Source organism: Prosopis cineraria, unplaced genomic scaffold (genome assembly GCF_029017545.1).
Source record: "Prosopis cineraria cultivar Desert tree isolate PC_DT_omini unplaced genomic scaffold, ASM2901754v1 PC2, whole genome shotgun sequence".
NCBI classification, from domain to species: domain Eukaryota; kingdom Viridiplantae; phylum Streptophyta; class Magnoliopsida; order Fabales; family Fabaceae; genus Prosopis; species Prosopis cineraria.
Genome location: NW_026555333.1, coordinates 13165758 through 13186935, shown reverse-complemented (window position 1 = coordinate 13186935; position 21178 = coordinate 13165758). Strand labels below are relative to the sequence as shown.

Here is a 21178-nt window from a genome sequence, read left to right as displayed (position 1 = left end):
TACTAGTATTGTAGAGCACAACATTCCTCCATTGTTTTATGACAAGTTGGGCTACAATTATTTGCCAGGAACAAGTTTATAAATTTAAGAAAGATAGATTTCATGAGATTCTGTAACAGATAATAGCTGGGTTGGATCACGTGGAGTGTGGTACGGAAGTCCAGATTCACAGAATTGAACCATAATCTACTGTGGTATGAAGGAGATGGAGAGGCTGGCGGAGGTAACCGAATCAGAGATTCGAATAGACTTCTCTCTCAACTGCAAATGCCGAGCCACCGTGAGTCTCCGATCTCTATGTGCTGCCTCGCCACTGGCCTTCAAGGTCCAGACCTCCTCCCCCAACAAGTTCCTCGTTAATCCCCCCGCCGGACTCATCGCTCCTCTCTCTTACGCCACCTTCCAAGTCATCCTCAAGCCTCAGTCCCAACTTCCCCCAACGTTCCCCCGCTCTCCCTCCGATCGCTTCCTCATCAAGCTCGCTCAATTCCCTCCCAACTCCTCCAATCCCGTTCCCTCTCACTCCATTAATTCATGGTTCTCCTCTCTCCCATCCTCCGCTTCCACTCATAATCTCAAACTCAAGGTTGCCTTCGTCGGCCCCCTCCTTCTCCGCCATTCTGTCGCGCGTGGCGATTCAGATGCCGTCAGGAACCTCATCAAACGGCAGAGGTCTCTACTCGCCGATTTGTCGCCCAATGAAGCCGAGTCGCTCCTCCGAGTCGCCACCGGGTTGGCTAACCCGGACGGCATGGTTCACTTGCTGTTGGAAGCCGGGTTGAGGGTGGAGGAGGCACTGGGATCTGGTAACGTGGACCAGAGATGGGCTTCGAAGGGCTGGGATGAGTTACACGTGGCGGCAGCTTTTGATCTGGCGGATGACATCCTGAGGTTGTTAAAGACGAATCCGTCGTGGCCGTTGGATTCCAGAGATCACAAGGGTAGGACCCCTTTGCATTTGGCGGCAGATAAGGGAAATATCAAGTGCGCGCGCGTGCTGGTGGAGGGCGGTGCCAATGTGAATGGCAGGTGTAACGACGGTCGTACGCCGTTATACAGAGCGGCGGCGAATGGTGACCGGAGGATGGTGGAAATGCTGGTTGAGATGGGCGCCGACCCAACTATAGCCGACGATCGTGGCCGTTCGGCCCTTTCCATTGCTAGTGACGAAGGACACGTGAGTGATTCCTATCATTTTTGTCACATTACACATGATAGCCGTTAGGGCCCATTTGTTGCAAGTATGAGCTCAACTTTATAGTTTATAAAAAACCCAGTGGTGTACACCAATTTTTTTTTTTTATTATTTATTCTTGAATGCAGGTAGAAAAGATTAGAGATTCAGAAGTTGTGACCATGAACTGTTTGATGAATGGTGTGAAGCAGAAAGAGGTGGTGGAAATAATGGAGCAAGGAGAAGAAGTACTGGACGCAGCGAGGCATGGAGACGTGAAGAAACTGGAGTCACTGTTGAAGAGAGGAGCGAATGTAGAGTACCGTGATCAGTATGGTTTGACAGCACTTCATGCGGCAGCCATGAAAGGGCACAGAGAGATGGTATGGATGCTGACAGAAGCAGGACTGGACTTGGAATGTGAGGACGAGGAAGGTCACGCGCCGCTGCATATGGCGGTGGGGAGCGGTGACCAAGAGACCATACGAGTGTTACTGAACAAGGGAGTGAATGTAAATGCTACTAACAAGAAGGGCGCCACCCCTTTGTACATGGCTAGAATTTTGGGATACGATGCCATTGCTGACTTCCTTGTCACCAGAGGAGCAATGTCCTGTTTTCCTGTGATTTTATCCTAACTTCTCCCATTGTACATCACATAACTCCAAATTCTAATGGTTCTCCCTACGGCAATTTCCTTTTTTTTTTTGGGGGGGGGGGGGGGTGGGGAGGGTCTATAGTTTAATGCCACTGTTCCATGCCCCAATCATATAATACAAGTGCTTGTTTGGATATTTCATTTTTTACATTTTAAAAAAACTTTTGTGGCTTTTAGAAAGTGAAAATTGTTTGCTAACATTTTATTTCTAAATATACATTCTAAAAATTTATTCATATTAACATCAAAAGTCTTTCTCTAAAAAGTCAGGGAGAGTTGTTTTTGGCATTTTAAATTTGAGGGTTAAAATTTTTAACCACTTTTCCATGTTATCCCTTGTTACTATTTTTTTGAAAATGCAAATAAAAATATTATCTATTTTTAATAAATCAACATTAATATAAAAAAATCACATATGATCGAATTTGTCTTTTTTTTAATAATTACACATTTAAACACATTTTCTATCATATATTATCTAAATAATTTTTAATTTATCAAATTAACTTTTAAAAAAATATACTTAAATATAAATTTTATTATAATAATTAATTTTTGTCAAACTGAAAATAAACGCACCTTAATTCTATCATTTTCTCTAGTCATGTAAAACAAGCAGTGGGACTTGCAGTCAATCAGTACTCGTACAGGTCCAGCCAGACCATCTCATGGGTAAACCCTGGTGATTCGTCGAATTGAGTTTTTCTTTGATCACGCAAGCAGTCTAGTCTTCAGATTCGACCCTGAAGCGTGATGGATGTTAATATGACCGACTTCGAAATAACTAATTTAAGAAATTTCCTAGCTAGTAGCTCCCAGACCTACCTCAATTATCTATGGCTTGAAAATTAAGCATCCACTTGATCCAAGTTGAGCACGTATTAAGAGTTCGCGTGTGTTAGTACATCACCAATTCTGGCTTGCTCTATAGCTTGATTTGATCAGAACTCATTATCAATTTTCTCGTCTTTCCAATTAAACAATCTCAATTTTGATCTAATATATGCCAAGTTCACTCGTGTCATCCTCCTCTTGTAAATATCCGATAAGTAACTTATAATCTGCCTTGTTCTTTTATTCACCAAACTTTACTTTGCATTCAATCAGCTAGCTAGCTAGTTCACTAAAATTTTCGTAAGGAAATATAACTCATAATTAAAGAAAACTTCTGTAATTAAATGAGAACACTAAACTAATTAAGCCTAATTTCTTGCTTTTGTACAAAAAAAATGATGCTAGTCCATGGTCCTTAAAGAGTTAATCGCCTTCTAAAAACACTTCCACTGCATAACCAACAAAGGATCCTCGTTCCTCAGTCTTCACCTTCCTGCTTCCATGTACCAATGTTGTGCGTCTTCCTCATGAACACCGTCCTCAGCGTATCCTTCTTCCTACTCCTCTCCTCCTTCGCAGAACCAGTCTCACCCTTCTCCCACCAAGACCGCTACACGAAATCCTCCGACCTCTCTTTCCACCGCCACCACCGTTCCCGAGAATACTTGGAGGTCACCTATCCCCTGCCTTCCGATCAAGTCACCCCATCATGCTCTCACCTTATCCTACGCAACTCCTTCGCCAATACCGTCGACTCTCCTCCCTTCTCCACCCCCTACATCCCTCCCTCTCATTGCCCTTCCCCTTGGTCCCGCGTTCTCCTCCATTTCCACGCCGATTGTAAAGGAGAGCAGTACGACCGCATCGCCGGCCTGTGGGTCGGCGGCGTCGAGCTCCTTCGCACCAGCACCGCCGAGCCCACCAAGGATGGAGTCTTCTGGAATGTTTGGAAGGATGTCACCAGGTACTCCTCTCTCCTTACAAGGTCTGACTTGGATCTCACGATGATGCTGGAAAACGTCGTTAATCATGAGTTCACTGGGATTTACCACGTTACCGTCACTCTCTTACTCTTCAAAGGCCACGCTGTTGTCGGGAATCCCATTAGGCTTTCTTGTGAGAGGAGAATGAGGATTCTTAGGGATGAATCTGATGGAGGAATATCGGAAGTAACGGTGGAACGGGATGATCTGGGTGATACTGATGTCCGTGGGGGTTCCTTGGATTTGGATGAATCCCCGGCTGATTTGATTATTCCGATATCTGATGACGGCGACCGTGGGTTTTGGTTTAGAGTTGAGCGCGAATTGGATGTGCATTCCCGGAGAATTCGAATTCCAACAAATACTCACCGTGCAGTTCTTGAATTGTACGTGTCATTTCATGGGAACGATGAGTTTTGGTACTCAAACCCACCCAATTCATACATAAAAACGAATGGCTTAAGCACAAGCCGAGGTAATGGGGCATATAGGGAAGTGTATGTTACAATCGATGGCGAAATTGTTGGGACAGAGATTCCATTTCCGGTCATTTTCACAGGAGGAATCAATCCCCTCTTCTGGGAGCCTGTTGTTGCAATTGGGGCTTTCAATCTTCCTTCTTATGATATAGAATTAACACCGTATCTAGGTAAGATTTTGGACGGGAAAGAACACAAATTTGGAATAGGTGTGACTCGGGGCATCTCGTACTGGCTTGTCAATGCAAATTTGCACCTTTGGTTGGATCATCGTTCCAAAGTAGTTCACGCAGATGGAGTCATTAACAAGCGTCCTGAAGTGTCAATAGAGCGCCAACAAGAATTTACAGGACTTGATGGGTCGTTTGAGATAGAAGCAGAGAGGGAAACAAAGGTAGCAGGGTGGGTTAGATCAAGTGCAGGCAACTTGACTACCATTATCTCGCAGGGATTCAAGTTGAAGAACTACATAAGGTTTCAAAAGAATGGAACTTACAAGTTTGTGAAACAAAAACTCAAAGCCAAGAAGAAGATGAGGTTAATAAATGGTAGTGGTCAACTGGTTGCATTGTTGAAGGTTAAGAGAAAGTATCCCCTGCGTGTGATAACTTGGACTAAGCCATGTTTGCAAAAGGACAGATACCTGCTCGTGACCAATGTTTCTCATGCTTTGAAGGAGGAGCATTCAGGTGCGTGCTTTTCGAATAAGATTAGTAACAAACAGGATTCTGCGGGATGGATGGAAGTGAAAGGTCACTCTGTGCTATCAGGGCAAGCTATCACCGGGCAAAATTATAGTTACATTGACAGGTTCAACTGCTTCGCTCGAAATGTTGCGGCAGCTAATGGCAGGATAATTGAAGACAATTCCACTTTTCAATGCGAGGAATGAGAAATGTTTCTGACTTGTCTTTTCATGTCTCTACGTTTTATTGTTAGCTAGTGTCTAGTGATAACATCAGTGTCAAGTCTGAAGCCCATCGAATTTGCGTTGCTTTTCGTGTATAATTGCAATTTAGTTTGGTGAAGCTGTATAATATCTGTTTTTTTTTTTTTGAACAAAAACGCTGTATAATATCATTTGAATCCCATTATTCATGAATATAGGACCCTGGAGTGGTAGTGAATCCCTATTTTTGCACAAAGCCTGAAACAGTCTCTTGTCCTTACAATCATCGCAACTTTTTACGTATACTTTATATTTAATCATAGGCCCCGGCATACACATCTCGGAATAAAATTAGCAACAACTGTGCCAGGTCAACCGATAGTAAACATTGCCATCTCCAGATACTAAACGTACCCATGAATAGAGTAACAGCTTTGCCTTCACTCGACTCTAATTTCATTCTCATGGCGAATATGTCTCTCATTCCGCTCGGCGATTTTTCAGGGTATAAAATTCTATGCCTTCAATACCAAGTATCTTGGTACTGTTAAAAAAGAGCATCAAGCCGAAGAAAATAGACCTTGTTCATGAGATAATAATATCCATACATTCAAATAGCGTTAAGGACGACTTTCTTAAAGATTCAATGTTCAATGATGGGAGGTGTGTGCAGGAAAGGGTAATTACGCGATGTCCTTATCTTTATTATCCCTACAGGACTTAGTCCTTGAAATGATTTCAAGTCTTTTTCCACAATAAAATTTCTAAATTAATCCTTTTTAAGAATTTTTCTCGAAATTTAAACCACACAGGCACAGTTGATGTGAAAATTCAAAATTTATTGATAGATAACTAATACTTACTCTTGTAATGGAAACCAAAACCCAAATTATTTATTTTAAGTAAAGCTGTGAATTAAGGTTAAGTTTATCATTAAAGCTGACCTTCTATTTTATATTAAGAAATAACCTTTTTAGATCCTTTTATCATTATTTTTAATCTCAATCTTAAAAATATAATAGACTAAAGATACTAATTAAAAGAAATGAAAATTTAGACTCACTCTTCTTTCCTGCATTTATTCATCAATATTTTAAATTTTATTGACATTAATCTTGATATTGTAACTTAATATTAAACTTGAATGTTATACATTTATTGTGATACACATTGATTTAAATTTATTTTCTTAAACTTAATTTTGTGTAATGTTTTTTGGAATTATCAATGTTCTATAATGTTTTTAATAAAAACTTAATTTTATGTGTAATGTTTATTAGGATTATCAATGTTCTATAATGTCTTTAATAAAAATAAGGCCGAAGCTGCAAAGCCAGCCATTCAGTCCTAAAGGCTAAAGCCAGGCCACACAAAATAGAACATTGAGATATAATTAAGTTTGTCAGACCAAACTGACCCTAATTGACACTCTTATTGTTAAGTATAAGAAACTGCAAGACTGAATACCAAAATATAAGAAAAGGGGATCTGGTCATAAATTGCGTAAAAAACGGGGATAAAATTGAATTTATCGGCAAATTGCTGAGTGCTAAATATCCTTTTCCAGACGCCCCACAATCGCTCTGCAAGTATCAGAACATCTCTACATACAATAATCTAAAGTTTGTATTGTACAACCGCATTAAAAATCTTTTCTGAAGGGAAAAAAAAAACAAAATTTAGTAAAAACCGTCATCCTCTATGCCTTTTGACCCTCAAAATTTTGTCACTCTGTTATCCCAGCACCCTGGTTCTCCACATCAAGTTCTCCCATTCCAGTATCTTCTTCCTCTTCACCTTCGTCATCACTGACCTCCTCGTTCTCTTGGCGTAGCTTAGCCATGTGTTCAGCAAGCAATTTATCATCTCGTTCACTCACCTGAATCACAATGACAAATGTCAATCTCAAATAAGATGATTCTAAAATGCATCCATCATCAAAAGAAAAGAGGATCCAAATACTGCAAGGTTTTGTGCTTGTAAAAAAATTATTCAAACAAATTTAAAGGACGTCAACACTCACTGCTCTGGGCTCCTCCTTCACAACAAGTTTCCCCTTGTGTTGCTCTATGGCTTCAGTGCAGGCCACAATAGCATCGTTAAGAACCAATATTCCTTGCTCCTGTTCAGAACATTGCAGGATGTATATTGTAGTTTCAGTATTGAAGTCACCACTTACAAATTAGCCGTTCTGACAAATTCACAACTGCCCTCAGGATACTAGATAAATAATGAACTATTTTCCAAGAATCTGATGCTCAAATAGTAGATAAAACATGTAACAGCTTTTGCCAAGAAAATCCATCAAAACAGGCACTACACGTAAGATCAACAACAGCTAGTCCAGTTGTTCAGCTGCAAGGTCAATTATCATAGCAAATTTTTGTGAAGACTACACGCCAACCTTGTCGAGAGTCTGAGTGGTAAGAACATAAAGTGGGGGAGCAACAAGTTTAATCTTCACTGGGCAATCATTATTTCCAGCAGCTTCAGCTTTCCGCATTGCTTCCTGCATAGTCATGCAATCATACAGCAATTACTCACAATACTTTTGAAGATAGGCGAAGAGTACTGAACACAACAACTTCAAGGACAGCCCAAAGAATATTGGAGAAAAGAAACAATTCAGACCTTAATATGGAGAACTCCATCAAACTGAAAGCACTTCATTTCAATATCTGCCCTAATTTTCAAAGGCTGGGGTGTCATTCGTCTTCTGATGTTCTTTACTAGAGCTTCCTTCACTTCTTCTGATACAGCTGGCACCACCTTGGTCACCTAAAGGAGAAAAATTAAGAAAGCCTTCAGTAATCATATAGAACTTGCGTGGAAATATAGTCTGTACTGACAATATTTACCTCCTGCCCATCAGGGCCAACCTCCTTGACCTCACGGGTGAGGGAATTCAAAACTGAATCAGGATCAGTAACAATTATTTTAAATGCCTGCACAAAATTAGGATCATATAGCAATTGCATATTTCAAAGAAAGTATATATATATATATATATATATAAATAATTTGCTTACCTCAAAAGCATGACCATACTTTCGATATAGAGGCCACCCAATGTGAATATACAGCTCCTGCACAGAGAAGCTTGAATGTAGTTCAACAAATCATGAAAAGTGAAGCAGCATCAACATTAAAAGCAAATAATTAGAACAACCTAAGCAATATTTGGGGGAGGGAACAAAATCATCAGACAGAGTAGCAGTAGGCAAAAAGCCATAAAGAACTAAAGTTAACTGGCAAAGAAGATATTTTAGAGAACAAGCACGTTGAGATAAAAAGCACTCTATATGAAAAGAAGGGGGGAGTACTATATATAATGAAATCAAAATGATCAGTGTCACTGCAATGCTGCTTCCTAGTTTGGTTACATCCACTGAAAAATGGAGAGCCTACAACAGCAAAACAAACATAAAGCACTTAAAAATATGAATAGGATCCAATACCATAGCAGTTGATCCAAACCAGCAAATCATTTTTTTGTGAAACTTAACCCCCACCAAAAAAAAAATGGAAAGGCTGCTTTCTTTAGATCATATACAAATACCCAATAAAGAACACCAGCAACATAGATTAGAATGAACTGAATTTCTACTTTCTTAGCATACATTTCCTACTCCCACTCGCACCCCCCTCCCCGGAAGATCAAGGTGCATGATCTCAACCACCTGTAATCTTTATCCAGGTTTAGAATCTCAGTAGTATCAAGGGCATTATGGAATGTCAGCTACTTTGATCATGCACCAAAGAAAGTATCAATGTCAGCTACTTTGAAGAAATAAGCAACATAAGAAGTATCTGATTGTTAAACAGAAAGTATTTCAAAAACCAAATTGGAAGGAGAATAGATTGTAGGAGAAAAATTGGCACATTAATTTTTAAGCACATGATTCCTTATTATGGACTGAAGAAAACATATGAAGTTAGCATGACAAACTGATCAAAAAATATAAAATAAAAGTAACACATACATTGAAAACTATTTAAAACAAATCCTGGTCAGTGAGATTAATCCCATGGGTGAAAATCTGTGACTAATTAAAACAAGGTTATACAAGACCACAGTGACAATAAATAGAGCTGGGAGAAATAGCTGGCAAATTGTGAGGCTAATTTCCAAATTTTAAACCATAAACCTAATCATGCCATACAGCCTAGATACAAAATGAAAAGCTTGCAATGATTCCAACTATTGCGGGTTCATTCACCTTCTTATAGGGAACCAAAGCTATGACAATAACAAACATACACAAGACTATAAACAACTAAGAATTCAAGCAAACAACTCAACAAGAAGTGCAAGGCTGGTGTGGACTGAGTATTTCATTGAGAAAACGGCTGGAAAATAGTGACAAATTAGTGGAGGTAAGATTGGTGGCAAAGCTCTGAGGAAAAGTCTTAGGTTAAATTTTACATTACATAACATGACAAGTTGGTATTCGGAGTTGGCATTTTAAAAATTAAAAAAATGAAAGTCTCAGGTGGATTCCCTGTCTTTTGGTCCCTAAGTCAGGCTGTTCATGACTCAATACAACGTGTTAGAAACCCAGAGCAGAGGAATCACAAAATCATACTGAAATCACAAAATCGCAAAATCACAATTTGAATAACAGAATTTTCAGAAATTAAGGCAAGTCTATTTTTCTAATGGGTCAGCGGTCAAGTCAACATACAAGGCAATAGTGCTTTCAAGAGAAGGTGGAAATAACGAATGTCCTCAGCTATGTAATTCGGACTACAATGTTAACATGTACTTCCGTTTATAGGGAAACTTCCATCGTTGTTTATTCATCAAGGGTCATCCAGTGAAAGCTAACCAATGAATCCCATAACGCATATTTCCGTTCAATTCTTTTACTTAGCGGGGCAAAAGAGTGCAGAACAGCCATACGTCCACGGAATACTAATATCAAAGTCAATAACTTCCAAGAAAAGAAACAATTAACAGTAGCAAGCAATCAAGCTCATCAATCAAGAAAAATCCGTATAAGTGAAAGAAACGGAAGAAGTAGCGAAATACCTCTAAATCGATATTTTCAGTCTCAGCAACGTGACGCATGATGGAGTGAACAAGCTTGCTCTTGTTGTACCTCTCCTCGCAAGCCTGGATATCCTCCTCAGATACCCTTCTCTTGCTCAAATCGATGTAGCCCTTTTCCTTGTCGACCCTTAAAACCATGACGGGTTCGGTGCGGCCAACCTTGATGAGACTGCTGACACTACGAATCCGGCGGCGAGAGAGCTCGGAGAACAAGATCATGCCCTCGATGTTGTTGTACTCGAGGAGGGAGACGTAAGCGCCCATGTCGGCGATGTTCTTGACCTGTATCATAACGGCCATGTCCACCTCCGGATACTTGGCCTCGTACATGCGACATTCGAGGTTGGGAGCCATGGTTTGGGTTCCTGAGGCTTTGTCGGGATTGGGGAGTGAGCAGCAGGCGGTTTGGTGGAGGTGATACTGATGAGAGATCTCTTTCTCTCTCTCTGACCAACGCAATCTAGGCAAGGGTTTTAACCTGGAAGACGAAGCGAACAGGCTAGATACAAGAGTTACACCGCTACGTCGTCGTTTTGCCGCTGCGGGAAGGAAAAATTAAGGGCTGTCATGGATTAAAAAGTAAAGCAACAAAACGCCCACCGTGGGACTCGAACCCACGACCACAAGGTTAAGAGCCTTGCGCTCTACCGACTGAGCTAGACGGGCACGTTATGACTTGCCCACTTCATTATATATGAATATTTTGATTCCCAGGCAACAGCTCACTGTCATTTTGCAAACTAAAGATCTTTTACCCTCGTGTATACTTAAGCAACGCCTGATAAGTTAAAAGTATATTTAAAAAATGGGATAATGCATTATTTTATAAATATGATTGCCTTGTATTATAATGCAATGTTGATGAATTGACTAATCGGACTAATATTTGTAATTTTGATTATAATATGCGTTGATGGGAAAGTAGAATTGTCCAATGATCCCGTCTCAATAGTTATGCTTCTTGTTTTTCATGTTGTTAGTTTGCAAGCTCCGGTAAAAGCCCGATGTGGTATGAGTTAAAAAAAAAATTAAACATGGAAATGATATCACTATTTGCAGCACTTGTTACAGAGAGTGAAGTTTTATAAGCACAAGATATATCTTATTGTGTTTAAATTATCTTTTGGAATTCTTCGATCCTACCAACTTTAAAGCCTTAAGTTAAGTGCACCAATAATACTAATAAGAAATATAAACAAAATCATAGAGTTTGTGCAGCATTTCACATATAACCATTGCCCAAGCCAATTAGAAACATGCGTTGGAATGGAAGTAAAAGTACGGTGGTCTTGGGAACCAATATAATTTGAAGGCTTGTATCCCCGGAATAACCATAACACCACTTGATTATAAGCTGTCATTCATAATGCACGGTAGACAATTTTTTTTTTTCATGGCAAAAAATTTATGAGTTAAATCTTGATAGCGTCAAGGTTAATGTATATTTTCAAACTCAAAAAGTATTTATAAAAAATTTTATAAATCACTTACCAGTAAGATATTCACATTGGAGGATATATTTGATCTCATGACTTTGTAGGTTATGAGTTAGATCATTATTAACTAAACCAATCTTTATTAATAAACAACTTTTAATTAACTATTCTTTGCTATAACTAACTTTGTGTTTGGTATACTAAAATTTGAAGCATGAAATTGAAAATGAATATGAAATTCTGAAAAATGTTTGTTTGGTATCATGAAATTTGAAAATTTTCTATTTCCATATCCACCAAAATCTGTGGAATTGGCTTCCACGATACACCCCAAGGATTTCAAATTCTTTGCTCCATACTCCAATTTTACCCTCTTCAGTCTCAAGCTTCTTGCCTTCTTAACTCCGGCAACCTTCTCCCCTCCTTCACTGGTGACCTTCTCCCCATCCACCGGTGACCTTCTTCACCCTCTCCAATCCCCCCTTATTCGCCAGTGACCTTCTCCCCCCTTCGATCCTCCCCCCTTCTTGCCAGTGACCTTCTTCATCTTCGATCCTCCCCCCTCCCCACCAGTGACCTCCTTTATCTTCGATCCTCCCCCCTCCCCACCAGTGACCTCCTTCATCTTTGATCCTCCCTCTTCGTCTCCATTCATCGAAGGATAACTTACCTCAATGCCCACGCATGATTGCCTTTAGGTAACCCGCCATGGATGTTGAACATAAGAGCTTCAAAGTCGTACATCATTTTCTGACAGACGATCACCCCTACGTTCACATTTATCTCTGTCCACACTCTCTCAAATTTGTTTTGCTTCATTTTCATATATGGGTTTTAGATCTATTTCATTTTCATATCTATTTTACAGTCAGACTTTTTTGCGATGGTAGTGGATTGCAGGAGCTTGACCATCACCTTCGCCGGTGGAAGAATGTTGGCAACTTGATCAGGATTTGCTCAGGCAGCCAGGTTCCTTGATCGAGTTTCTTGTCTTCTACATTAGATAATGGGTTCCTTGTTCATGATAGGTTAGGCGTCGTACATGTTAGTTTTTTAAGAAGGGTATTTTTGTCTTTTGAACAAAAATGATGCTATAATTCCATGGATATACCAAACATATTTTTAAACTCTATATCCGTCTCCATTTTCATATCCATTTCCATTTCTATATCCATTTTCATTTTTATTAAAATTAATTTCATCATACCAAATGAGGCATAAAAGAAATGAGTTAACTGTGAAGTTATATATACACATCTATCAACGCTTACATTCATCCTCACGGTCAACTTTGCATTGTTTATATTACGTGCAAGATAGACCTGGATTAACGACGTTAATCCTTGATGCGGGGAAAAAAAATACCTTCACATGGTGTCTAAACTCTCTAACACAATATACGCAAAAGCTTTTACTAATTCCATTTTGGTTCTTGCAATGGAAAATGGGATTATATGGGAAAAAAAGGAGTAAATTTTTATGTGAGGAATATCTCTATTCTCTCATGTACTTGAATAAGAAAATCATGAGAATAATATAATCATGACTGTTTATTGATAATAAGACTATAATAAAAATAACGTATTTTAAATTTAGCACGATCAATCAAATATGACTCAATTCTTGTAAAGTGGGTTTTTCACTATAAAATAGCTTCTTTTTTCTTTTAACACCAAATAAGAGTCTTAGATGCGTTTTATCATCGACGTCGCAAACGTGATAATCATAGCTTTGAGAAGCCTAGCCGTGAGACGAGGTAGAAGCCCAGATGCACAAGGTTTTGGTGGGCTCATACCCGGGTCCAATGGCCCATTAAGAGGCTCAAAGGGCCAGTCATTCCCAGTTTATGACACTAACAAGATGGGCCCATGAATTCAACATGAAATTGCAACTTCCTAATATTTTTGCACTGCCTCCTGTCCTCCATCTCCATGCAAGAACTAGTCGAGAGTTTATTTTGTTCTTAAACGTGAGATTTTAGTTGGCAAAAAATAAAATAAACGTAAGATTTTAATTTTTTTTGTCTCTTATATTTGTTTCTTTCAAATTACTTTTGTAGTTAAATTTTTATATGATGTACAAGCTATATTGATAGTACTTAAACGTAAACTATCAAAACGACATGCATTTTATAAAATCTAGTAGACATTTATTATAAATAACTAATAACTAATAACTAACTCGTACACCTATAATTAGAGGGAGTAATAGTTTGCATTGATTGCCACGTTGTCTCTTTTTTAAGCCACATTTATCGATAATTGTTGACCAGAAACATAGCTATTAGCTTTTCAGAACTCTTTAATGAGCTTATTCTTTGACTTGACTGTAGTTGCTTCCGCAGATTCTTCGAACATCTCAATGAGTGTCCTGAGGTGCTTAGAACAGCGATTGGCTTTAAAATGATTCTAGGAGCCTCTTTTCATGCCCCTCCAAACCTGTTTATAGAATAGGAAGAAAAAGTTTTTAACCTATTTATAGTTTATATTATTATTTTTTTTATACAGATTTTTTAATCCAGGTTAGATATTGATGGGAGAATGTAAATTATTAAAGTATATATATTTAATAGAAATAAATTTAACAAATTCTAAATTTTTAGATTGAATTATAATTTTGATAAAACATGCATGTTAAAAGTAATTTATAAAAAGGATCAAGGGAGTAATATTTAGCATATGATATTCAATTTTTTTTAAAAATCTAGAAATATTTGAAAATATATTTTTTATACAATTCAATTTTTTTTTCTCTTCTTTGTTCTCTCCTTTTCTATTTATTTTTCTTTCTTTCTTTTTTCCTACTTAAAAGGTACTACAACCTGTGCTTCTATCCTTTTTTTTTTTTTTTGATATTTCTCCAAGATATCTACTAGCATAAGTGGTTCTCCGATTAATCTGAATTGAGGTGGCTTAGAGCACATGGACATGAAAATCCCTGGGTAGAGATTTTCTTAAAAGAAAAAGAAAAATCCTCAAGTATCCGTGTTTCACAAAGTCACAAAGATGCCAGATGCATTAATTAGTGGTGAGATTACCGAAAGAGAAACCTGGTTTAGAAAGGCATTCAGCATGTCATTGGTACGTAGAAGACAAAAAGCATCTAACTCGAGAATGAATCTCTATCACCACGATGCTCGATCATTTAATGCCCTCGTTGGAGATCTCATGTCTTTCCCTCTAACGTGGTGAAATGTCTGTTCCTTCACCCTTATATTTTATCCTCTTCAAAGTTGCTGATTTCGCAGAGAAACCAGACGACAAGCTTCCACTCTGCTAGTCTCATCTTCAATGCCTCTCGCCTTCCGAGGGATTCAACTCAGCTTCTAAGCATATGCATGCATGACAAACATCACATCTAACGGACATATATTCATGATCCTTTTATGTAAATAAATAAGCATGCTCGTGTTTGCTTCAAGGCCATACTATAAATTTTAAAAATTTCTCGTCTTCTCCCTTCCTCTCCCCTACTTTGGTTTGGTGGAGGGGTTAAAATTTTCACTCCCCTTCCCTCCAAAGCCTCCCCCCTAATTGAGAGAAAGCCCCCCTCTCCTTCCCTCCTTTCGAACCAAACAAACCTTAAACAAAAAAAAAAATGTCCTTTACTTGTTTCGATCTTATTTATGAGATTGAGAAGAATTTTTCTTTTAGTCATATTTATAAAGTATGTTATGGATTTTTTTTATTGTAAGTTTTTTCTTTTATCCCATCAAATAATATGAGTGAAAGAAAGCATGTTATTAAAATATGTTTGATATACTCTTTAATTTTTAGTCTAAAATATAAGCATTTTCTCCCAACTAATGTAAGTTTAGAATATAAGCAATTTAATATAAAATTTTTTTTCCATTTACTCTGTATAATTATTGACTTTAATTTTTGTGTTTGCAAATTTATGATATTCTTTTCACTCATAATAAATTGGGAATAAGGGTAACAAAAGAAAAAATAATATATATTTTTATGAAAATAAAGATTTTATTGGTATGCAAATTTTGTTAAAAATGCTTATATTTTTGATTGAATGGAGTATTTAATAAAGGCAAAGTTAAAAATTTAATCATTTTTTAAATAGAGTCAATGAATTTTAAGGTTTTCATTGATTTCAATAAAACAAGCCAGAAATGACTTATAAATAAAATTAAAAGAGTAATTTTATGGTTGGTGTATTTGTGTGTGAGAGAGATAATGTATTAAGAAAAATATTATACTACTCTATCTTATCTTATTTATAAGTCTATTTCAAAATATTTTAATTTCTAGAATAAAAAAATTTAAAATTACTCATCATTAACTTTGTCTAAAAATTTATTAAGTTTTTAACTTTATCCTTATTAAATACTCACCCTGGTCCTTATTATTAGAGTCAGGAATAAGGGTCGAGCCTGGAGGGTCGGGCTTAGAGGTCCTGTTTAAATAAGGGTTTGGGCTTTAAAAATAATTTTTTTAAAGTAATTGGGCTTAAAGGCTTGGCCCTGATAAGCCCTGTAAAAAAGGGCTCGGGCTCGAGTAGTCCTTCAAGTCCTGTTATATTATTATTATTATTATTATTATTATTATTATTATTATTATTATTATTTTTTCTTTGGTGAAACACGTGTTTGAAACCAATGACCTGCTCACTTGATCCTACACACATTATATTATTATTAATTTTAATTTTTTTTTTAAAATTAATTTAATATAATTTAATAAATATCAGTGTATAGTATAAAATTTTTGATATTTTTTATTTTTCTATAATTATCATGTTTGTATATTTATAAAAAATGAATTATTTTTAACTAAGATTTAAATTTTATTATTAAACTTCTAAATATGTGTTGTTTAATTTTTAAAAAATTATGAAATTTTATTTTTTTAATTTCAAAAAATTTTTAATTAATTTATAATGTTTAATTTTATTTTATTTTTTATTTTTTTAAAAAGGGCTTATGGGCCCAACCCTGAGCCTTTCACATAAGGGCTGGGCTTGAAAAACAGGATTCAAAATAGAAAATCGAGTTTTAGGGCTCAGGCCTTTAAGGGCCGAGCCTATAAGGGCTAGACCCTTAAGGGCCGGGCCCGCCTATATTCCCTAGGGGTGAGCATGGCGTTCGGTTCGGTTTCGGTCTCAAAATATGCAGAACCGATCGATCGAATAACACTGAAAATGAAAACCGAATCGAACCGAACAAGCAATCGAACCGAACAAGGACCGAACCGAAATTTGATAATTCGGTTCGGTCGGTTAATCGGTTTTCGGTTTGGGCCTAATTTTTTAAATATTAAAACAACAAACACTATAAAAGGCCTTTTTTCTTTTCGTTTTTTTCAATATGAGCCCATTCTAATTATACTCATATGACATTAAGCCAAATATTCCAAAATATTATAAAGACATGAATAATCAAATAAACAACCATAAATAAACCCGATGATTAAATAATAGCCTCATAATTCAGTCACAATACCTACTGATGAGAGTGACTGATTGAAATGGGGTTTCAAGTGATGTTATTATTTTTTATTCTTTATTAAAATAAAAAATAAAAATAAAATAAAATAATTTATAAATTAAATATAATTTATAAATTAATAAATTATATATAATTCGGTCGGTTCGGTCTATTCGATTTTAAATTTTACTAACCGAATCGAACCGATCAACCGAAATATTTAAATAAAAAAACCGAATCGAACCGAAAAATCAAATAGACCGAATAAATAGACAAAATTCGATTCGATTCGGTTCGATTTTCGGTTTCGGTTCGGTTTTGCTCACCCCTAATAATTCCCAACTTTACTTATTATAAGGTACATGTTCTAACTACCCTACCAAAATCAATTAAGAAGAGACAATTAAGTTATTAATTTTATATAAAAATAAAATATATTCTCCATTTTATCCCTATTTACATTACATTATTTTTTATAATTAATGAATTTAAATATGGATAATATTAAAAAAATATAATTATTACCTCATTAAATGAACCCTTATATTAAGAACAAAAAATTTCTTTTAAAATGTGCTTTGTAATAAAGACATGAGGAAATATGTTATATACTTTAATAATGCACATTTTCTCACCAATATTTAATGTGGTAAAATAAAAAATTTATTATAAAAATTTAATTATATCACTTTTAAATAAAATTAAAAAAAAATTTTGCTCCACTTTATAAATAAGACCTGCTCAACAGACAGTGTTAAGAAATATTGAGAAAGGGAAATGCATGCATCGGCGAGCGTCATGACTCATGGCCATGAAAAGAGAGTAGCTGTTTTCATTAGAAGGACAAGAAAGGAAGCATCGCATCATGTGAGGGCAATTAATGCAGAAGGCCAGAGAAGCTTTAGGGTTTTCTGCGCCCATCCAACAACTCATTCAAATTTCAATGTTAATCTTCATCTTTAAGCCACCTTTATTTATAATAATCCCTACAACTTAATCGCCTGTCAGGAATCTCATTAATATCTTTGTTGCCCTGCCTCTGTTTTCTTTGTTTTCATCATTTGTTATTGCTCTCATCCATCTCATCAGCGATTTCTACACTTCTGCTATGCAGCTTATCGGGGCCATTTAATATATATTTATATTCATCATTTCTCTTACAATTCGCAGCTTGAGCTAGCTACTTCTGATTAACTATTTTCATTTTAATGACTTTGACATGTATGTAATCTCTGATCTGCTCCAAATATAAAGCACAGTTTAGTTTTGATATGTGATTATTGTGATAATGAAGATGTGCTCTCCAGCTTAGTTAGCTAACCCTTCAAACACCTGTAATTAATTAACAATTGTATCTAATACAACAATCAAATCTGAATCTGGGTTGATTAATGATAGAAGGAAGCTCATGTGACTACTCTCCATTCAACTTGTGAGAAAAAAAATAATTATTGCTTGATAAATATAAAGTGCTTGGTTGGATTATTAGCAGTTCATTGACATGGAGGATCATATATATATAAACCAGCTTATTCAAAGTTTGCCTCGACTTCTGAAAAATGAGTCAGAGTTGAACTAATCAATGAATCGTGTGGATCAATAAACATTTAATGAACAGAGAGAAAGGGGAGGGAAACAAACATTCACATTGAGCCTAGCCCCTATCTCATATACTAACACAACCTTGGTGCTTGCAACTCGAGTTAATTTTGTCTCGCTTTGAACTGAGAGGACACACCATGGCGAAGAGTTTATAATGAGTGAAAATTATGTTTTCCTTATACTAACTTAGAAATATCACATTTGATAGTTATCATTATCTTTTACACTTTTCAATTAATCTATCATAAGCCAGCTTGACACGGACATATATAATTGATCTTTAAGTGATAAGGACGGTGAAATTTGCAACAGCAAGCACATGGTGTTGAGAATCCAGAGTCTAGACTCTGAGTGAATAGAAGGCTTGTTATGAGTTAATTGCACCTGATAGGGACTTCTCTTCTCCAACCCTAGAATCACTTGAAGCTTGATGTCAGAATCTTCTCAATTTTCAGTGGTTGGCCCTCTTTCATGAGTAAATATATATTGTTATTAATTAGTTACGTGGAGTATTTATATAATTTCTCTAGAATATCGTAAGGCTTTGAACTAATAATTCTGAACCAAACGCCCCAACACGGATTAAATTTGATACCGGATATGTTTTTAGTGTGTATCTTTGAAGAAATCTAATTACCAACCACTGTTGAGAACGTGCCTTCAAGAACCAACCGATTTTCAATTTCTATTCAAACGCTTCACGTGACCGTAGATCCCTCATACACAGCTATAAACAAAATAGACCAGTACATATTATCCAAATTCAATGTATTCTAATTGACTAGCACAGAATCACGGCTGACTTAACAAAAAAATGTAAAACGCCAACGTTCTCACAAATATGCAATACACCTCACTAACACACAACACAATTGCAATGTATATGAAATTCTTGAATCAAATTCATTACATTACAGCGTATGTACTTCTAGTCTAATTCTACTAGGGTGTGCTTGGATATCAGTTTAGAAATCCAAGCTCAACCAACCTTGTAAATTCACTTTTTTTTTTATATGAGAGAATTACTCAACCTCGAAAAAACAAAATGGTAAACACTTCTCAATTAAGTTATTATATTCATAAGAGTTAGAATTTAAACTTTCAATCACATACTTGAATGACTAAAACCCCTAACAATCATGTTAGCTTGAGTTGGCTGTAAATCCAATTTTTATTACACACTTGTTGGGTTGAATAGGTTTTGCTTCTCAAACTTCATTTTCTCAACGAAACCCAAGTAGAAGGTCGCTCTTCCTAAATTGGATTTACTGGTTGTTTCCCAACATCATTTTCTGTGCAACTAATTCTATCAAAACATGCACTTTGAAACATTTTAGTCATTAGATCTGAACGGTCTCTTAATTAACATCTTACCCGGTGTTATTTATTATATTAAGTGAAACGATAGTATTATTTTTAAAGTTATATTACGCATAAATGATAAATTAATAATGTTTTCTTTTTTTAAAAAATCATAAATGGCACAAGAAGGCTGCCACCAGAGGTTGCAGTCCCCTTTATAAATAGAGAAGCTCTCAATTTCATTTTGTCACAACTCTGTTTTTGCCCTTTTCTGAGGTTCCTTGCTCTGTTTGCGAAACCAAACAAACCAGTTCCTAATGGGAGGCAATTCACCTTGTGCTTCATGCAAGTTGCTACGGCGTCGTTGCGCCAAAGATTGCATCTTCGCTCCCTATTTCCCTTCCGATGACCCTCACAAGTTCGCCATCGTTCACAAGGTCTTCGGCGCCAGCAACGTCGGCAAAATGTTGCAGGTTACCTCCTACCTTCCCTCCTCTTCTTCCTCTTTTTTGTAATAACAGAGAACACAGAGAACACCACCAAACTGATTCTTCTTCACGTTCCACAGGAGCTTCCAGTTCATCAGAGAGCCGATGCAGTGAGCAGTTTAGTGTATGAAGCGAATGCAAGAGTTCGAGACCCAGTGTATGGGTGTGTCGGAGCTATATCGTATCTGCAGAATCAAGTTTCAGAGCTTCAAATGCAGCTCGCAGTGGCTCAGGCAGAGATCCTGTGCATCCAGATGCAGCAGGATCCGGAGCCAGCAGTGATGCAAAACGCAGAAGTTGACCCAAATCAGAGACCTTATTTTCTGCAAAACGACCTGCCTCATCAGTACCTTAACTTTGCGTCTTCCAGCAATGTAATTCAGGACTCTCTCCAGAGGGAGAGTATCTTCGGACACGACATGGTTTCTTAACTTGAATTCCTTATACTTTTGTTTTTGTTCCATGTCATGTTTCTTTTCCTGAGATCTTATATGTGAATGGCTTCTCTGTGCAATTCTTTATCCTCGATTAGGGATAGACGAGGACAAGGGGGATTCATGGGTCAACTCTAGCCTGTGAGATAAGTAAAAGTGAACTAAAATAGCGATGGCGTCTGAATCAGTAAACTAATTAATAAATAAAGCAAGCGCTTGTATTACAATGGGTTATATTATATATTAAGCCAAAGGGAAGGGACAGTGTTCGTTTTACAGACATTCTGATGATCATAAAATGACCTCCATTGTCTAGAAAAGAAGACAGAAAATGGGAGATCATGAGTCCATGGGACTACTTTGCTTTTCAAATGAAACAAATAAAGGTGAGAAACAGTACACATAA

At 36.8% G+C, this 21178-nt stretch overlaps 4 protein-coding genes and 1 non-coding gene across 6 annotated transcripts; 3 read left to right on the top strand and 2 right to left on the bottom strand.

Annotated features, from left to right (window-relative positions):
• LOC129303436 (protein VAPYRIN-like) lies at window positions 1-1886 on the top strand. Of its 2 annotated transcripts, none has more exons than XM_054942748.1 (2): window positions 1-1177; window positions 1384-1886. In XM_054942748.1, the coding sequence occupies exons 1-2, from the start codon at window positions 197-199 to the stop codon at window positions 1810-1812; spliced, it is 1410 nt and encodes a 469-aa protein (XP_054798723.1). In that variant the 5' UTR covers window positions 1-196; the 3' UTR covers window positions 1813-1886. The 2 variants fall into 2 exon arrangements, with proteins under 2 accessions (XP_054798723.1, XP_054798724.1); XM_054942749.1 differs by having other exon boundaries at window positions 3-1177; window positions 1387-1886.
• Window positions 1887-3055: 1169 nt separating this feature from the next.
• Window positions 3056-5273, top strand: LOC129301674 (peptide-N4-(N-acetyl-beta-glucosaminyl)asparagine amidase A). Its single transcript, XM_054940266.1, has one exon. The coding sequence runs from the start codon at window positions 3176-3178 to the stop codon at window positions 5018-5020; it is 1845 nt and encodes a 614-aa protein (XP_054796241.1). The 5' UTR covers window positions 3056-3175; the 3' UTR covers window positions 5021-5273.
• Window positions 5274-6516: 1243 nt separating this feature from the next.
• Window positions 6517-10539, bottom strand: LOC129304164 (eukaryotic translation initiation factor 2 subunit alpha homolog). The gene is made up of 7 exons (XM_054943853.1): window positions 10050-10539; window positions 8047-8103; window positions 7876-7962; window positions 7649-7795; window positions 7422-7526; window positions 7041-7139; window positions 6517-6896 (listed from the first exon to the last, which is right to left on the bottom strand). Exons 1-7 carry the CDS (start codon window positions 10422-10424, stop codon window positions 6744-6746), a joined length of 1023 nt encoding a protein of 340 aa, XP_054799828.1. The 5' UTR covers window positions 10425-10539; the 3' UTR covers window positions 6517-6743.
• Window positions 10540-10663: 124 nt separating this feature from the next.
• Window positions 10664-10736, bottom strand: TRNAK-CUU (transfer RNA lysine (anticodon CUU)). Its single transcript has one exon. It is a non-coding gene; the product is annotated as a tRNA-Lys (tRNA).
• A 9377-nt stretch (window positions 10737-20113) lies between these two features.
• LOC129304244 (LOB domain-containing protein 12-like) lies at window positions 20114-21178 on the top strand. The gene is made up of 2 exons (XM_054943943.1): window positions 20114-20323; window positions 20419-21178. Exons 1-2 carry the CDS (start codon window positions 20168-20170, stop codon window positions 20767-20769), a joined length of 507 nt encoding a protein of 168 aa, XP_054799918.1. The 5' UTR covers window positions 20114-20167; the 3' UTR covers window positions 20770-21178.

Coding starts and splice junctions, on each gene's coding strand:
- LOC129303436 (XM_054942748.1), top strand. CDS start 197: ATGAAGGAGATGGAGAGGCTGGCGGAGGTAACCGAATCAGAGATTCGA. Junction 1,178..1,383: donor TTGCTAGTGACGAAGGACAC/GTGAGTGATTCC, acceptor AATGGTGTGAAG/CAGAAAGAGGTGGTGGAAAT.
- LOC129301674 (XM_054940266.1), top strand. CDS start 3,176: ATGTTGTGCGTCTTCCTCATGAACACCGTCCTCAGCGTATCCTTCTTC.
- LOC129304164 (XM_054943853.1), bottom strand. CDS start 10,424: ATGGCTCCCAACCTCGAATGTCGCATGTACGAGGCCAAGTATCCGGAG. Junction 7,527..7,648: donor ATGGAGTTCTCCATATTAAG/GTCTGAATTGTT, acceptor ATGACTATGCAG/GAAGCAATGCGGAAAGCTGA. Junction 7,140..7,421: donor CCACTCAGACTCTCGACAAG/GTTGGCGTGTAG, acceptor TGTTCTGAACAG/GAGCAAGGAATATTGGTTCT.
- LOC129304244 (XM_054943943.1), top strand. CDS start 20,168: ATGGGAGGCAATTCACCTTGTGCTTCATGCAAGTTGCTACGGCGTCGT. Junction 20,324..20,418: donor ACGTCGGCAAAATGTTGCAG/GTTACCTCCTAC, acceptor CACGTTCCACAG/GAGCTTCCAGTTCATCAGAG.